The following is a 16,630-nucleotide window of genomic DNA, read 5'->3' as shown; positions in this document are numbered from 1 at the left end:
CACAAGTGAGTACAATAATGCAAGATTCTAGTGATGGCATTAATTCAGAAGAACAGTACGCTTTGTAACATAATTAAAAGTGGTCCGGGGTAGGGAATGCTGCAGGGTGCAATTACTCATAACTGCCAATGTGATAACATGAAAGTCAGGGGATCACTGTATTGTTTAAATTCAAAAACATTTTAAATTAACGGGGCCCCATTCAGAAGGGTCGTACTGTTTCACGTATGTATGCACAGACCCAATCACACAGACACACAGAAACACACACACACACACACACACACACACACAGAGACACACACACACACACACACACACTCACATTAGCACACATACTCATCCCCCCTGCCCCCCCCCCCCACACACACAGTACATGTAAACACACATACATGCACACACACACACTCACATTAGCACATTACATGTAAACACACATACATGCACACTCACACAAGCAAAAACATCCATCCATACACACACAGATACTGTCCACGCAAGCACACATCATTGTAGCTATTGCGCAACAGTAGAATGTTGAGTTTAAACCCTGTGTGACCTTAACCCACTACATTACAAATGCTCTCTCAGCTATGCGCTGAATGAAGTCTTGTAGTATTAACCCACGTCTCCAGGGTCAGGTAAGCATATAGAAGGTATTCATACACCTTGACTTATTCCACATTTTGTTGTGTTGCAGGCTGAATTCAAAAGTGATTAAATTGATATTTTTTCTCACCCATCTACACACAATACCCCATAATGACATACTGAAAACATGTTTTTTGAAGTTTTTGCAAATGTATTGAAAATGAAATACAGGAATAGCTTATTTACATAAGTATTCACACCCGTGAGTCAATACTTTATAGAAGTACCTTTGGCAGCGATTACAGCTGTGCATCTTTCTGGGTAAGTCTCTAAGAGCTTTCCACACCTGGATTGTGCAACATTTTCTCATTATTCTTTTCAAAATTCTTCAAGCTCTGTCAACCATTCTCAGGTCTTCCATAGATTTTCAAGAAGATTTAAGTCAAAACTATAACTCGGCGACTCAGGAACATTCACTGTCTTCTTGGTAAGCAACTCCTGTGTAGATTTGGACTTATGTTTTAGGTTATTGTCCTGCTGAATGGTGAATTCATCTCCCAGTGTCTGGTGGAAAGCAGACTGAACAAGGTTTTCCTCTAGGATTTTGCCTGTGCTTAGATCCTTTACGTTTATTTTTTATCCTGAAAAACTCCTCAGTACTTAACGATTACAAACATACCTACAGCTGAAGTCGGAAGTTTACATACACTAAGGTTGGAGTCATTAAACTTGTTTTTCAACCACTCCACAAATGTCTTGTTAACAAACTATAGTTTTGGCAAGTCGGTTAGGACATCTACTTTGTGCATGACACAAGTAATTTTTCCAACAATTGTTTACAGACAGACCATTTCACTTATAATTCACTGTATCACAATTCCAGTGGGTCAGAAGTTTACATACACTAAGTTGACTGTGCCTTTAAACAGCTTTGAAAATTCCAGAAAATGATGTCATGGCTTTAGAAGCTTCTGAGAGGCTAATTGACATCATTTGACTCAATTGGAGGTGTACCTGTGGATGTATTTCAAGGCCTACCTTCAAACTCAGTGCCTCTTTGCTTGACATCATGGGAAAATCAAAAGAAATCAGAGAAGACCTCAGAAAAAAAATTGTAGACCTCCACAAGACCTTCCAAATGCCTGAAGGTACCAGTTCATCTGTACAAACAATAGTACACAAGTATAAACACCATGGGACCACTCAGCCGTCATACTGCTCAGGAAGGAGACGCGTTCTGTCTCCTAGAGATGAACGTACTTTGGTGCGAAAAGTGCAAATCAATCCCAGAACAACAGCAAAGGACCTTGTGAAGATGCTGGAGGAAACAGGTACAAAAGTATCTATATCCACAGTAAAACAAGTCCTATATCGACATAACCTGAAAGGCCGCTCAGCAAGAAAGAAGCCACTGCTCCAAAACCGCCATAAAAAAGCCAGACTACGGTTTGCAACTGCACATGGGGACAAAGATCGTACTTTTGGGAGAAATGTCCTCTGGTCTGATAAAACAACGACCATCGTTATGTTTGGAGGAAAAAGGCTGTGGCTTGCAAGCCGAAGAACACCATCCCAACCATGAAGCACGGGGGGTGGCAGCATCATGCTGTGGGGGTGCTTTGCTGCAGGAGGGACTGGTGCACTTCACAAAATAGATGGCATCATGAGGAAGGAAAATGATGTGGATATATTGAAGCAACATCTCAAGACATCAGTCAGGAAGTTAAAGCTTGGTTGCAAATGGGTCTTCCAAATAAACAATGACCCCAAGCATACTTCCAAAGTTGTGGTAAAATGGCTTAAGGAAAACAAAGTCAAGGTATTGGAGTGGCCATCACAAAGCCCTGACATTATATAAAATTTGTGGGCAGATCTGAAAAAGCATGTGCGAGCAAGGAGGCCTACAAACCTGACTCAGTTACACCAGCTCTGTCAGGAGGAATGGCCAAGATTCACCCAACTTTTTGTGGGAAGCTTGTGGAAGGCTACCCAAAACGTTTGACCCAAGTTAAACAATTTCAAGGCAATGCTACCAAAAACTAATTGAGTGTATGTAAACTTCTGACCCACTGGGAATGTGATGAAAGAAATAAAAGCTTAAATAAATCATTCTCTCCACTATTATTCTGACATTGTGATGAGTGTGATAGAAGGAGTCACCGAATGCAGAGTTTATTCCGTCGTACACAATAGCGCTAGATAGCGACAAAGGAAACAGGCACAGGGGAAAATCTACCCTGGCAATACAAGGTAACGGTAGCTCCCACAATAACAGGCACAGGGGAAATATCTACCCCGGCAATAACAAGGTACGTGTAGCTCGACCGAGCTACACTACTCTCACAAAATAACAATCACCCACAAGGACAAGGGGGGCAGAGGGAACACTTATACACAGACTAATTGAGGGGATAAGAACCAGGTGTGTGTAATTAACAAGACAAGACAAATGGAATGATGATATATGGAGCGGCAGTGTCTAGTAAGCCGGTGACGACGAACGCCGAAGCCTGCCCGAACAAGGAGGGGAGGCAGCCTCGGCGGAAGTCGTGACAGACATTTCACATTCTTAAAATAAAGTAGTGATCCTAACTGACCTAAGACAGGGAATTTTTACTAGGATTAAATGTCAGGAATTGTGAAAAACTGAGTTGAAATGTATTTGGCCAAGGTGTATGTAAACTTCCGACTTCAACTTGCCATAACAAAGGGGTTGAATACTTATTGACTCAAGACATTTCAGCTTTTCATTTTTTATTAATCTGTAAAAATTTCAAAAACATAATTCCACTTTGACATTATGGTGTATTGTGTGTAGGCCAATGACAAAAAAATCTCAATTTAATCCATTTTAAATTCAGGCTGTAACACAACAAAAATATGGAAAAAGTAAAGGGGTGTGAATACCTTCTGAAGGCACTGTACCTGGCCTGAAGCCACCTCTGGAACACCTCAAGTACCACACACATCTGAACTCAGAAATACCTCATCCATTTCATGAAAATATAAATAAAATGTATATTCTGTCTAATACTTATTCAATACACATCCTCAACCAACCCTCCCCCTCCCCTGATCTCTATATTTCTCTTAAAGAAAATTGCAGTTCTCTCACATGCATTTAGATTCTGACAATAAGGCCATGAGTGACTATCAATACAACTCGTCCAGTCCTGAAATATCCCATTTTGCTAATGTTATCCAGTTTTCATAAAACAGCCATTCTCAATATCTGCCCCCATCCCAAACCTTCCTTCCTCTCCCAGTCCTGACACCTGTTATAGTTTTGAATCCTATCTTTCATTGGTGGAGAGAATTTTAATGGCCCATTGAGTTGGCAGCCGCAAACGAAAACAAAGTGGAATTGCGTTCTAAACCATTTATAAGGTACTTTTGAGCCTACCAAGCCTGTCTGGGATGGATATTGCATACAATTAATTTCTCATTATTTGTGTTAGACAGGGTCATTCAGGTTAATTGAGTCTTATTTCAAAATCCTGGCTGGGGGCCACGCGTGGAGCCTTTACTGTATATCAATTTTAATTAATATTAAAGGAGTAGGCAGCAGCGAGCATTGCCAGACTAATGATGGGAAAACACGGTGTAAACAACAACAAAGCCTGGCCTGTTAAACTGCCGGAGCGATATTAGCCGACGTAGCAGCTAATCGGACAGTCGCTGTCATCGACTATCTCCTTTTCGGTCATTGACAGATACTGAGTGGGGAATTATAAGAATATAGATAACCTCTCCAAACATAGCATTTGGTTTTTCGACTGGCGGTGTATTAGTTAGCCAAGCATATTTATGATACAGTCCAAATGTCTCATAACACTTCTAGCATTGTATGAACCCCATCGAGATAATCAACACATTATTCTGAAAATGTGATCTACTGGTGGCATGTACAGTTTGTAATGAGCAAAGTGAAAACAGTCATTAGCTATATGTATTAGCCATTTGCCTCAATATCAACCCTGTCAACACGTATGGATATTAATACTTTGCATTAGCTCCATAACATGCAAACAAGAAACATAAGGATAGGTGGTGGAGTTGAATTTGACTTCAGCTAAGAGGGATACATTATGCTGCATACATGTAGCAACATCCATTCCCAGAGGTTTAAATGTGTTTGGTGGGAGTTGGATTACAGGTATTGAGGAGGCAAAAAAGTGCCACTTCACCGACTGCTGTGGGGATTACGGAGTGTGCTGTAAGACAATGTCGATGATGAAGGAGGTCTTGAGTTCCACATGCTAATTAAGTATGCAAATGAGATTTCATCAGCATAGGTCAAACAGAGCATTACATTTTTTCAAATCACTCTGATGACAACCCTGAGTGTAGGTCAGGACAACATTTGATCTCTGACCTCTGTGGACTCCCTCTCTGAAGCACATCGCTGCAGTCCAGGTTCAAGTACATTTCAGTCATAGGAGTTCTCTGAGATAATGAATCGCTCCTTGATTAATCTCGACAAGGTCGCCAACCGTCCCTCTCAAGTGTCCTTTTTTTATCCAATCTGTTTGTACTTGCTGACCTGAAGGTCCCATTGAAGATACCAGCCACTTGGGTCTTGACAGACCATTGCCTTTTGCGAGTGTAAGGGGAATAGGTCCTTGTGTGGCACACATGATGCTATTTTACCAATAACCTGACATTACATTTAATGTAATGTAATCACTGTGAGGCAACCAGTGGTAGAAATACATAATTTGAGAAACTAATCAATGATTTTGTAGGTCACTGGTGTCAGCTCATGCACAGCAAACATGGCCTCATCATGTCTTGAAGCTCTGCTACTGGTACGTTTGGATGTCATACTGAAATCGGGATTCTCATTTATAACCTTTTGGATTGAAACCCTCGCAGCATTCATTTCCCATCTCCCAGACTGTCTGGATGAATGATCAGGCCTGTGATTGTCTGCCCTCCCGCCACGGCACAACACACATCAGGCGCACCACATAGATCTTCAGCTCAGTCTCCAGCTCCGAGCCAGAACGGGCCTGAGCCCACAGTATATAAACGTTGTGATCAGAGCCAGAATTTGTCAAATTCCTCATAACCTCATCTGCAGATGGCACGTTGCCTTGAATCATACGCTACGAGGCCATGGCCAGCGTTCAATCTGTCAACAGTGAGCAAAGCAGTAGGGCAATATTGCTCTAGTAAAGTTGAAGAGAGTAAATCGACATTTAATTATCTGTCTGCCCACTAAAGCGGCAAGGACGTTATGGCAGGGTGATAGAGCTGCCACAAACCCACAGCGTTGACAGGCTTACAGTATATGTTAACGAGGTGAAGTAGAAATAGTTGTGGTTCAGCGTGACCATACTAAACAATGTAGATTATAAAATGCTATTTTTGACCATGACAGACATAGGATGGGAAATTATTGAAACGGTCTGGAGGGAGACACTCTGGGCCCTTCTCCCAAAAAAATGTATATATATTCCTCACATCCTCTCTCCTTAACTCCTTCTCAACATGCATTGGAAAATAAGTTCAGAGAGGAGGGATAGAGGAGACAAGGCCTTTATCAAGATGTATAGAAAGATATAGCAGTAACATTGTCTGAATGTCCGTCCATAGTGCAGCATATTCATATATCCCTTAGAAACCAGGGTCCAGCGACTGTCAACCCAACACCTCTTGACAAGGTTGCTTGGTGTTGAATTAAGTTCACTACACTACATTGCCAAAGAGTATGCAAATAAATTACCATATCAATCAGGCTAAACATACTTTTGAATTTGCAGCCCATAATCTTTTTACATTTTTTGTTTGAATCTCATTTAAATGTTCTTTGGGCCAAACAATTTCCATATACAGTCTGGAAAGTAGATTTTGTTGTATTTGATGAAACCAATCATAATTTTGTGTTTTAAAACCACTTCCTTTCAAAGGGAGAGGCTCGAAAAACCTGACACCCAATTCAAAACCATATTAGACTGTAGTCTTTCTGAAAGCCGGGTTCCAATTCACCTTTTGCTGTAGGGAGATGTTCGATCTCAAACATTATCTTCTGCCTGGTGGAGATGCCTTTTATAATCTTCTTAAAGAGAGAATGAAAATCAATGAGAACAAATGTTTCACATGATTCATTTTTGCAGCTCAATAGCAGCACAGCAATTTCTCAAAATAATTATGAACAATCTAACACTGTGGATTGCACATCTCGTCCTAGCCAATCCCAGGCCTGGGTTATAAGCAGCCACTGAAAGGCGCCTTGAGAGAAACATTGATCGTATCTTTCTGTTCTGTTACCGTCACTCGAAAATAAACTAAATGTGCTGATCAATCCAGTCAACTAAGTGCAACACTTGTCAATGTTTCTAGTTTTACAATGGGGACTTGGTGTTTTCTGAACCATTAGCTATGACTGACTCTCCAGACAAGTCATTGATTGCAAAAGTCTGCTAGCTTGTAAATGCGAAGGCAATCATTTCACAGGGAAAAAAACCAGGACAGAAGCACACTCAAACTGTCGTCATATCTGAACGTGTGACTTAACAGGTGTCAGGTTGAATTATCTTTTAATTTACTGCTTGGCCGATGTGTAATGCTTTTTGGTCATATAAGGTAGCCTACATAGGCTGCCCAGTAACACCACAACAGTAGTGTTCATTCAGATTCTGAGCAAAACACCAACCCCTCGTACACACATTCAGAACTTATAACCAATGATGTACACTACCAATGAAACGTTTGGACACACCTACTCATTCCAGGGTTTTTCTTAATTTTTAATCTCAAATCTTAAATATATTATGATTTGTTTAACACTTTTCTGTTTACTACAAGATTCCATATGTGTTATTTCATAGTTTTGATTTCTTCACTATTATTCAACAATGTAGAAAATAGTAAAAATATAGAAAAACCCTGGAATGAGTAGGTGTGTCCAAACTTTTGACTGGTACTGTACATCCAAGTGGAGACTACCAAATAAAATATCGCCAAAATGACTTTGTAAACCAATATTCACTAGTGTTTTAATGTTTTACCATCCTTTTACAACCCTTTTACCTTTTCCAATGTTGTACTACGTTTGCCAGCAGACCATTCATGTTTGGCACAGAATTGAGTAATGCCTCTTTCCTTATTATTGATAACACCTCATAGAGAGAGAGAGAGAATCAGGGGGTGCCATCAGAGAAGTAGTTATTAACCCAGCATGGAATAATATGAGCCTCCACTGTCGTTTAAATTTCCATGCATTACCCCTGTTATATTCAACAAACAGAGAAGGACTTTATTACATCTTGTCAGGGGAGGAGTGCTGGGTGATTGTGATAGTAGACCTGGGTTCAAATATTTGATGTCTTTCAAATACTTTGAGCGATTGCTTTAGGGTGCCTGGAGTGCCAGGTGGGCGGGGTTTTCACTTTTGGGACTTTTCTATTGGTTCCATTGCAACAGGCAAGCACAATCAAGCACAGCTCAAGTATTTGACATGATCTCAAATAGTATTTGAACCCAGGTCTATCTATGCAATAGCTTGTGTGTGTCCCATAGCATCCCATAGCTTCCCATAGCAGCCCATAGCTTCCCATAGCATCCCATAGCTTCCCATAGCAGCCCATAGCTTCCCATAGCAGCCCATAGCTTCCCATAGCAGCCCATAGCTTCCCATAGCAGCCCATAGTTTCCCATAGCAGCCCATAGTTTCCCATAGCATCCCACTATGTCTTGGGTGATGGCACACACACCTGTCTGACCATTGATCATTGTCATCGATCAGATCCATAGATCAGTCTGGGTGATGGAGAGCACTGCCACAAGGATCTCTATAGTGGGCACCCCCAGACCCCAGAATGTCTTGTTTGCTGAAGCTGTGTACATTTTGTATTTGAAAGAGCAGCAGTCAATTAATCTTGATAATGTGAGAGCAGGGCCAAATCACTCACGTTGATAGTCCTTATATTGTGCCAAGGGGCCATAGATCTGCTCCTCAAGACATGAATATGCAGTGGCAGAGTCAGTTCTGGTTGTTTTACCTCGCATGCCCTCTGATACAAGCAGTTTATTTCCCTCCCATTCAAAATAGGAATATAAAACCAATGGGCCAAGCTGTTCTCCAATCAGTGTATTCATAAGCTCATTAAGACTAGATCGACATTTCGCCATCTTCAGACTGAGTATCTTCAACAGACTCTTTTAAATCCCTTTATATTTCAATTTAAAAAATCAAGTGCAGAGATAGAGGTAGGGACTCAGTATAGAGATACCAAAATTTCACTCTCAGCCTTTCCTTCATTAAAATATAAATTCAATTTCTCACAAGAGACAAACTGATATATTAATTTTAGTTTCACTGGAATGCATCATGGCAGTAAGTAATACAGTACTGTGTGTCACCGAGCAGATTAATACACGTGTGATGTGACTTGATACTTCCACACAGTCACTACTGTACCTACAGCAGAGAGGAAGTGGCGGAGAGAGGGGGTGTGCACTGCAGGCGGTGGCACACTCTCTATGTGATTGCAATCATGTTTCACCCACCGTCTTGCATCTGACGGCTCCATATAAAGCATGACAAATTGACAGACAGAAAGGCACTAAGCAGTTATGTGAGCTTAATGTACTCATTGACACAGACAGAGCACTCAAAATAACCATGATGAGCAGTCTGCTTTGACAATGGCCCATGCCCCACTGCCAGACTATTATTTTCCAACATGGAAATACACAATTTCACCCATTCAATCGTTTCCTGCTACATTTGTTCACAAGCTTTCTTTGACTTTAAACATGTTGATGTTGAGTGAAGAAATGGCTGCACTTTTTATGTTAGAGACACCTTTAAATTAAAAATGACTCAATGGGATGGGAAGACTGTATACTATTAGATTAAAAGGGGAAACTTTGTAGTGTAGAATTGGCAGAATATGCATGTGAATATGCATGTGAAGCAATGCACCATCGATTATTTTTAACACACTTCCGGCAGATATTTATACTGAACATTTTAACTGCTTTTTAGGGAGCATTAATCTAATAAAAAATGCATCATCAACACATATATGTAAAATAAGTAGAAATAAATAAGAATTGAAAACGGAGTAATCTGGTCGTATAATCTCCGTGTAAAATGTTTCATGGACATAATTGTGACCTATGCTTAATGATTCAAGTGCCTCTAGTGGCACTATTGAATAAGACTGGTGGCGCTCGGTCTCACAACCCAAGCTCTGCTCAGTCCCAAAAAAGATAATCACCAGTGAATCTGTCCAACCACGCACAGATTGTGAGTTGAACAAGCATTCCATTTAAAAAAGCCATTCTGGTCGTGCACGGATTTTTTGTTGTTGATTTTTCTAAAATGTTTAGGCTAATCTAAAACTTGAAGCAGAATAGGCTAGTCCTTCATTGCACTATGAGATAAACAGACAGCAGCGACTACTGCATCATGAAGAAGCTTTTCTTAAACCTTTCGAATAATTTTTCTAAATGAACATTAATGACCATTTAGACAATGATAATTATTGGCTAAATTGACTATATCAACATTTTTGACAAATTGAATATTTCAAATCAGGACTGATATTTTATATATTTGAAAGATGTGATGAGCTTGCATGAATTCTGAAGAAACGTTTTAAGAAACAGGTTTTCAAGGCTTCTTGTGGCTAACACCGGTCAGAGCATCGTTGGAGGCGACCAAAGGTACCGCAGGCGCAGTTCCCTTCCACATTTGTACGGGAATCCATCCCGGTTGTTCTCGAGACAGTAGACAAATAGCATCAACCGTAGGAGGCGAAGGGATACAGACTCTTGCAGGCTAATTGTAGCAGCCAGCGTTCGCAGGTGTAACATTGATCCGCCTGTGTGTGGAACTGTGGTATAATCTTGACAAACCGTTCAGAGCCTTGAGATTGAAAAAACTGGGAGAATGTTGCACCAAGTACAATGAGCGCCCATTTGTCGCAGACACACAATTCAAATTTGATGAGCAACACTGAAGCGTCTTTGGAATCTTAAAAAGTGGATCCCACGACTTTACAATCATGCGAAATACTTGGTTGTCTGCCCGGAGTTCGATTTTGGAATACTGGACATCGGCCATTCTATGTCTCTTTTGGATTCAGTACTCTTGTGGGATGCCTCATGTCATTCGAATAGGTAAGTGTTATTAATTGTCTATTTATGTGTAATATGGACCGGCTATAGATAAAGAATCAGTATAATTCTTGGAGTGGAAATCCCATCTACTTAGGAAAGTGAGGGTCTCTATCCGTGCTTGTGCAGCATCTGTGGTTTTTGGAGTAACGGTTTGCCCTTCATCTATAAAATATATATTTTTACGGTCTTTTCAAGGGTATGCTATCAGATGATTGTGTGCATCTAAAACAATATTACAGATACTATAGCCCACAGTAGTTTATACGACAGTGATACATTGGATTAAATGCTGTGCAACTATTGTGACTTCATGTCAGGAGCCTGCGAGGCTGCGATGCAACCACATTGTAGCCTACATGTGTAAAAATGACCCCTACCCATGCTTGTTTGTTTTTCAATTCCATTATTTTCTGATAGTCTATTGTAGTGGCAATCGATATTGTTGACGCGTTATAAATACAGCCTAAGTCGATACATATGATTAGTCTTCATCTCACGTCAGTTATTTATTTTGGAGAAGGTTGACATGCTTAAAACTGCTTGAAAAAGTAGAGAAAGTTCGCATAGCAATACAATAGAAATATGCACAACCCAAACATTGTATTTGTACTTAAGAGGGCAAATAAGGAACAACAACAAATATTAAGGGGCCCGGTGTGCTGAGATGGCACAGGTGTCGCTGCCCTGGACAGCCGCATGACGCGTAGGCCCATGGAATGAAATAAGTTTGTAAGCAACCCCTGCGCTGATCTCTAGTGCCTTTTTTTCACAATTTTTCCCCATTGCTTTAACGTTAATGTGATGACACAAGTGAGCGCGTGATGCTGCCCTGTCTTTTGGAATCACTCCATGTAAAACAATGTGAGAATTCTCATTCTGAGCGCGGCGATGCGATGAAACGTTTTGTGCCGCAAGGAGAGAGGGACAGAATGAAGATCAATACGTTTTTGTCCCAAGGCAAATCGCTTTTGACAAGTGGCTCGGTGCCATGCAGGACAATTACTCAAAATGGCATTAGCTGACATTAACGTAGCTTTACAAGGCTCAATGTAAACGATGGAGAGATATATGAAAGGGCCCTGGACAAATGTGTGTATTTTGTATTAACAGATAACATAACCAGTCATTATGTAAAAGAGTGAACAAACATAATGAATATAAAATATCGTTTTAATTTTACAAATTGTGGGGTATAATCTATTTTGCCCAAATCCAGTCCATTTGTTTTTAAAGAACAGCCAGGCTTATGTCTTACAGTAAAACATATGTTATTACATAGTTATTAGGTTACACCATAGTCTAGTTTTTCACCTGTCAACAAAGAACCACTAAGACAGCCATAAAAGCTGTACAGTACATATTCTAAATAATCAAATATTTGGATAAATAAAAGCTGGATTTCTGGTAGTTAAAATGAGTAGCCTATATATGTATATTTTCCTATACAAATTGTTAGAAAAATATTGAGAGCAAACCAAACAATGATGCCTCACTAGAAAACTATGCATGGTATTGACTATTACAGATGTGGTTTGTCATCACTTATTCTGGCTGGTCATGTCTTGATGATTGACTGCAGCATTGTGAACAGCTATGACTTTGATATTGTTGTTGAGAGTTGTGATTTCTTAGATGCTGTTTAGACTCCTCTTTGTTTTAGTGATGCAAATGTAAGGATTTTGTCAAAATAACATTTTTTTCTATTACCGCAGCACATTCAATGTAGTCTGAAAATAGCCTGTGACAGGTCTTGGTTTTGAAATGCCACAGAGCTGAGACAAATGTAGCTTGAAATGTGCTACAGCCGTATTATTGCTTTTTTTTGGTGGATATTATTTTTATATTTTTATTCTAGTGCAGGTGCTGTTCTTTCTGTATCCGTGAGTTAGGCTTTTGACAAAAGGCAGATGAGAACGATGTGCCAAGAAAATGTGCTGAATTTGAGTTGATGTCCATATGAACAAAAACATACAAATGCTTTAGAACAGAAAAATGAAATGCATGAAAATGTGTCTGCATGTACACTCTGAATGTGTGTGTGTGTGTGTGTGTGTGAGTGTGTGTTTATGTGCGGTTTGTGTCTACAGTGCTTCTTGGGCATATTTTATACGGTAATAATACAGTGACATCTATGTCAGTAACACTGTGTCTCTGTGTAAATCTTAATTTTAAAGTTAATTTCTGAGTGGCTTTTAATGGGTTTGTATGTCTGTCTGCACATAATCTACTTTAAGTTTGTCTATGGGCATCTTAGCATGCTCATGTATGGTATGTGTTATACTAGGCCTAGACTGTATGTGCATACAGGTTGTCAATTGGCAGTCGCCATACCCTAGCTCAACACCAACAATTAAAAATAGGCTACTAAAATCATTCCAATCCTGATTAAAAGCCAAATGCAGTTTAGTGGTGTTATTTGGCTGACTTTAGGACCATGCGGAAGCCTGGCTGGCTGGCTTTATGGAGAGTGCATCGATGCAGCTGCAGGGGCCAGCACGTAAAGATGGCTGTAGTAAATGGCTTTGGATAGGTAACTGCTGTTTGACTTGACAATAAACTAAACTAGAGTTTTAATCCCGGTGCTATTCTAGTGCCTAGCAGCTAATTCTTGTATAACGTGTTTGTAGAAGGTTAAGTCCCCTATTGACTGAGGTGAGTGAAGCTACAGCAACAAGGTGATAATGGCTGGAGTCAATCTAGCTTGCCATACCCTAGGTTTAGCTGAAATGACGCCGCTGTGTGCATGTACATTATGTGAGACGTTAAGAGAGTGTATCCGTGAGTATGTGTGTGGGTGTGTGAATGAGTATACTATTCAAACACTCGTACTCTGGATCAAAGCCATTTATCAACAGACCACCAGAGGGCCCTGTTGTAGTTCATGGTCGCTGGCCAGCATCGAACAATACGTTACAATACCAAACAAGCAAGCAACATTCACTGGAAGTGGGTGGTGGTGGCGGGCCAGTGGCGTGGGGTGTTCTGTCTGTGCAGTGTCTGCTCTTCGTTAGGTAGCCTAAGCAATTCTCTCCAAGTAAACCATCTGTGTAATGGTGGGCATCCAAGGTGGAGTTCTTTCCATTGATTTGAGTGCTTTTACAGTGCATAGCTCCATACTGAGGGCCAGATGGTCAATCCTTCGGCAGGCCTGTAAACGTCTGAGGGAAGAAAAGAGAAAATACTCTTTCTAGAGTATCTAGGACTATTTTATTCCTCCTAACCTTCAGTGTTCTCCCTCTTCTCTTCTATTCCTTGTCTTTACCCTGCTAAACAAGTAGTGCTCATACCATCATTTCTATGGTACATAGATAATGTATAGGATAGAGAGATTTCAGTATATTTTTGCTAGGCTACCCTGGTTGATAATGAGGTCTGGTTTTAGCTTATAATCAGTGAAGCTCAGACACTGATTGTGTCTACCGGTGCTCATGAATAAATTGATTCTCTCAGTCATACGTGGAAACAAGGACCATGTTAAACGGTGCAACACTGTACAATAGTCATGAATGCAGGCATTTGTTTGTGCTTTGTCAGAGACTAGACCAACAGCCTGCCGTCTGTTTCTCTACAGCATCCTGTCTGACTTAGGGTCTAAAGCTTTACATCTAAAGCTATAGTTGTTCATTTTGTGTGTCTTCTGTTAAAGTGATGCTCCTGAACAATTGTATAATTTCAATCAGTAGCTTTGAAAGTGGTGCTTACGAGCCAGAACAGGTCCTCGTTTCTTGCGTACTACGTCATCCAATTGTGTACTACGTCATCCATTTTGTCTGATGTTACGTGACAAATCCAATTCATTACATTACATTACATTTACATAATTTAGCAGACGCTCTTATCCAGAGCAACTTACAAATTGGTGCATTCAACTTATGATAGCCAGTGGGAGAACCACTTTTTTAAACTTATTTTTTATTTATTTATGGGGGGGTAGAAGGATTACTTTATACTATTCCAGGTATTCCTTAAAGAGGTAGGGTTTCAAGTGTCTCCGGAAGGTGGTCAGTGACTCCGCTGTCCTGGCGGAGGTGGATGAACGTAGTGCCCTCGTTTGGGTGTAGGACTGATCAGAGCCTGAAGGTAAGGAGGTGCCGTTCCCCTCACAGCTCCGTAGGCAAGCACCATGGTCTTGTAGTAGATGCGAGCCTCAACTGGAAGCCAGTGGAGTGTGCGGAGGAGTGGGGTGACATGAGAGAACTTGGGAAGGTCGAACACCAGACAGGCTGCGACGTTCTGGATAAGTTGTAGGGGTTTAATGGCACAGGCAGGGAGCCCAGCCAACAGCGAGTTGCAGTAATCCAGACGGGAGATGACAAGTGCCTGGATTAGGACCTGTGCCGCTTTCTGTGTAAGGTAGGGTCATACTCTGCGAATGTTGTAGAGCATGAACCTGCAGGATCGGGTCACCGCTTTGATGTTAGCGGAGAACGACAGGGTGTTGTCCAGGGTCACGCGAAGGTTCTTTGCCCTCTGGGAGGAGGACACAATGGAGTTGTCAACCGTGATGGTGAGATCATGGAGCGGGCAGTCCTTCTCCGGGAGGAAGAGCAGCTCCGTCTTGCCGAGGTTCAGTTTGAGGTGGTGATCCGACATCCACACTGATATGTCTGCCAGACATGCAGAGATGCGATTCTCCACCTGGTTATCAGAAGCTGCGTAGCAATGATAGGAGAGACCATGTGAGGATATGACAGAGCCAAGTGACTTGGTGTATAGAGAGAATAGGAGAGGGCCTAGAACTGAGCCCTGGGGGACACCAGTGGTGAGAGCACATGGTACGGAGACAGATTCTCGCCATGCCACCTGGTAGGAGCGACCTGTCATGTAGGACGCAATCCAAGAGTGAGCAGCGCCAGAGATGTCCAACTCGGAGAGGGTGGAGAGGAGGATCTGATGGTTCACAGTATCAAAGGCAGCGGATAGGTCTAGAAGGATAAGAGCAGAGGAGAGAGAGTTAGCTTTAGCAGTGCGGAGAGCCTCCGTGACACAGAGAAGAGCAGTCTCAGTTGAATGACCAGTCTTGAAACCTGACTGGTTTGGATCAAGAAGGTCATTCTGAGAGAGATAGCAGGAGAGTTGGCTAGAGACGGCACGCTCAAGAGTTTTGGAGTGAAAAGAAAGAAGGGATACTGGTCTGTAGTTGTTGACATCGGAGGGATCGAGTGTAGGTTTTTTGAGGAGGGGTGCAACTCTCGCTCTCTTGAAGATGGAAGGGACATGGCCAGCGGTCAAGGATGAGTTGATGAGCGAGGTGAGGTAAGGGAGAAGGTCTCCGGAAATGGTCTGGAGAAGAGAGGAGGGGATAGGGTCAAGCGGGCAGGTTGTTGTGCGGCCAGCCGTCACAAGTCGCAAGATTTCATCTGGAGAGAGAGGGAAGAAAGAAGTCAAAGCATAGGGTAGGGCAGTGTGAGCAGGACCAGCAGTGTCATTTGACTTAATAAATGAGGATTGGATGTCGTCAACCTTCTTTTCAAAATGGTTGACAAAGTCATCCACAGAGAGGGAGGAGGGAGGGGGAGGAGGAGGAGGATTCAGCAGGGAAGAGAAGGTGGCAAAGAGCTTCCTAGGGTTAGAGGCAGAGGCTTGAAATTTAGAGTGGTAGAAAGTGGCTTTAGCAGCGGAAACAGAGGAAGATAATGTAGAGAGGAGGGAGTGAAAAAATGACAGGTCCGCAGGGAGTCTTGTTTTCCTCCATTTCCGTTCGGCTGCCCGGAGCCCTCTTCTGTGAGCTCGCAATGAGTCGTCAAGCCACGGAGCAGGAGGGGAGGACCGAGCCGGCCGGGAGGATAGGGGACATAGAGAGTCAAAAGATGCAGAAAGGGAGGATAGGAGGGTTGAGGAGGCAGAATCAGGAGATTGGAGGTAGAAGGATTTAGCAGAGGGAAGAGATGATAGGATGGAAGAG

The 16,630-nt window shown here is 41.7% G+C and overlaps 1 protein-coding gene across 2 annotated transcripts in view; it reads left to right on the top strand.

Moving 5' to 3' along the window:
• Nucleotides 1-10,610: 10,610 nt before the first annotated feature.
• Nucleotides 10,611-16,630, top strand: part of LOC311139705 (glutamate receptor ionotropic, kainate 3-like) — a gene marked incomplete at both ends in the record, with an annotated part of 138,856 nt that continues 132,836 nt past the window's right edge. For both annotated transcript variants that reach the window (XM_084174625.1, XM_084174626.1), the window contains one exon: nucleotides 10,611-10,725. In XM_084174625.1, the coding sequence (XP_084030751.1) occupies nucleotides 10,611-10,725 (115 nt within the window). The remainder of the gene's footprint in view (nucleotides 10,726-16,630) is intronic.

Source organism: Coregonus lavaretus (genome assembly GCF_964263955.1).
Source record: "Coregonus lavaretus genome assembly, chromosome: 13".
Classification (NCBI taxonomy): domain Eukaryota; kingdom Metazoa; phylum Chordata; class Actinopteri; order Salmoniformes; family Salmonidae; genus Coregonus; species Coregonus lavaretus.
This window is presented reverse-complemented; position numbering and strand designations above follow the sequence as displayed.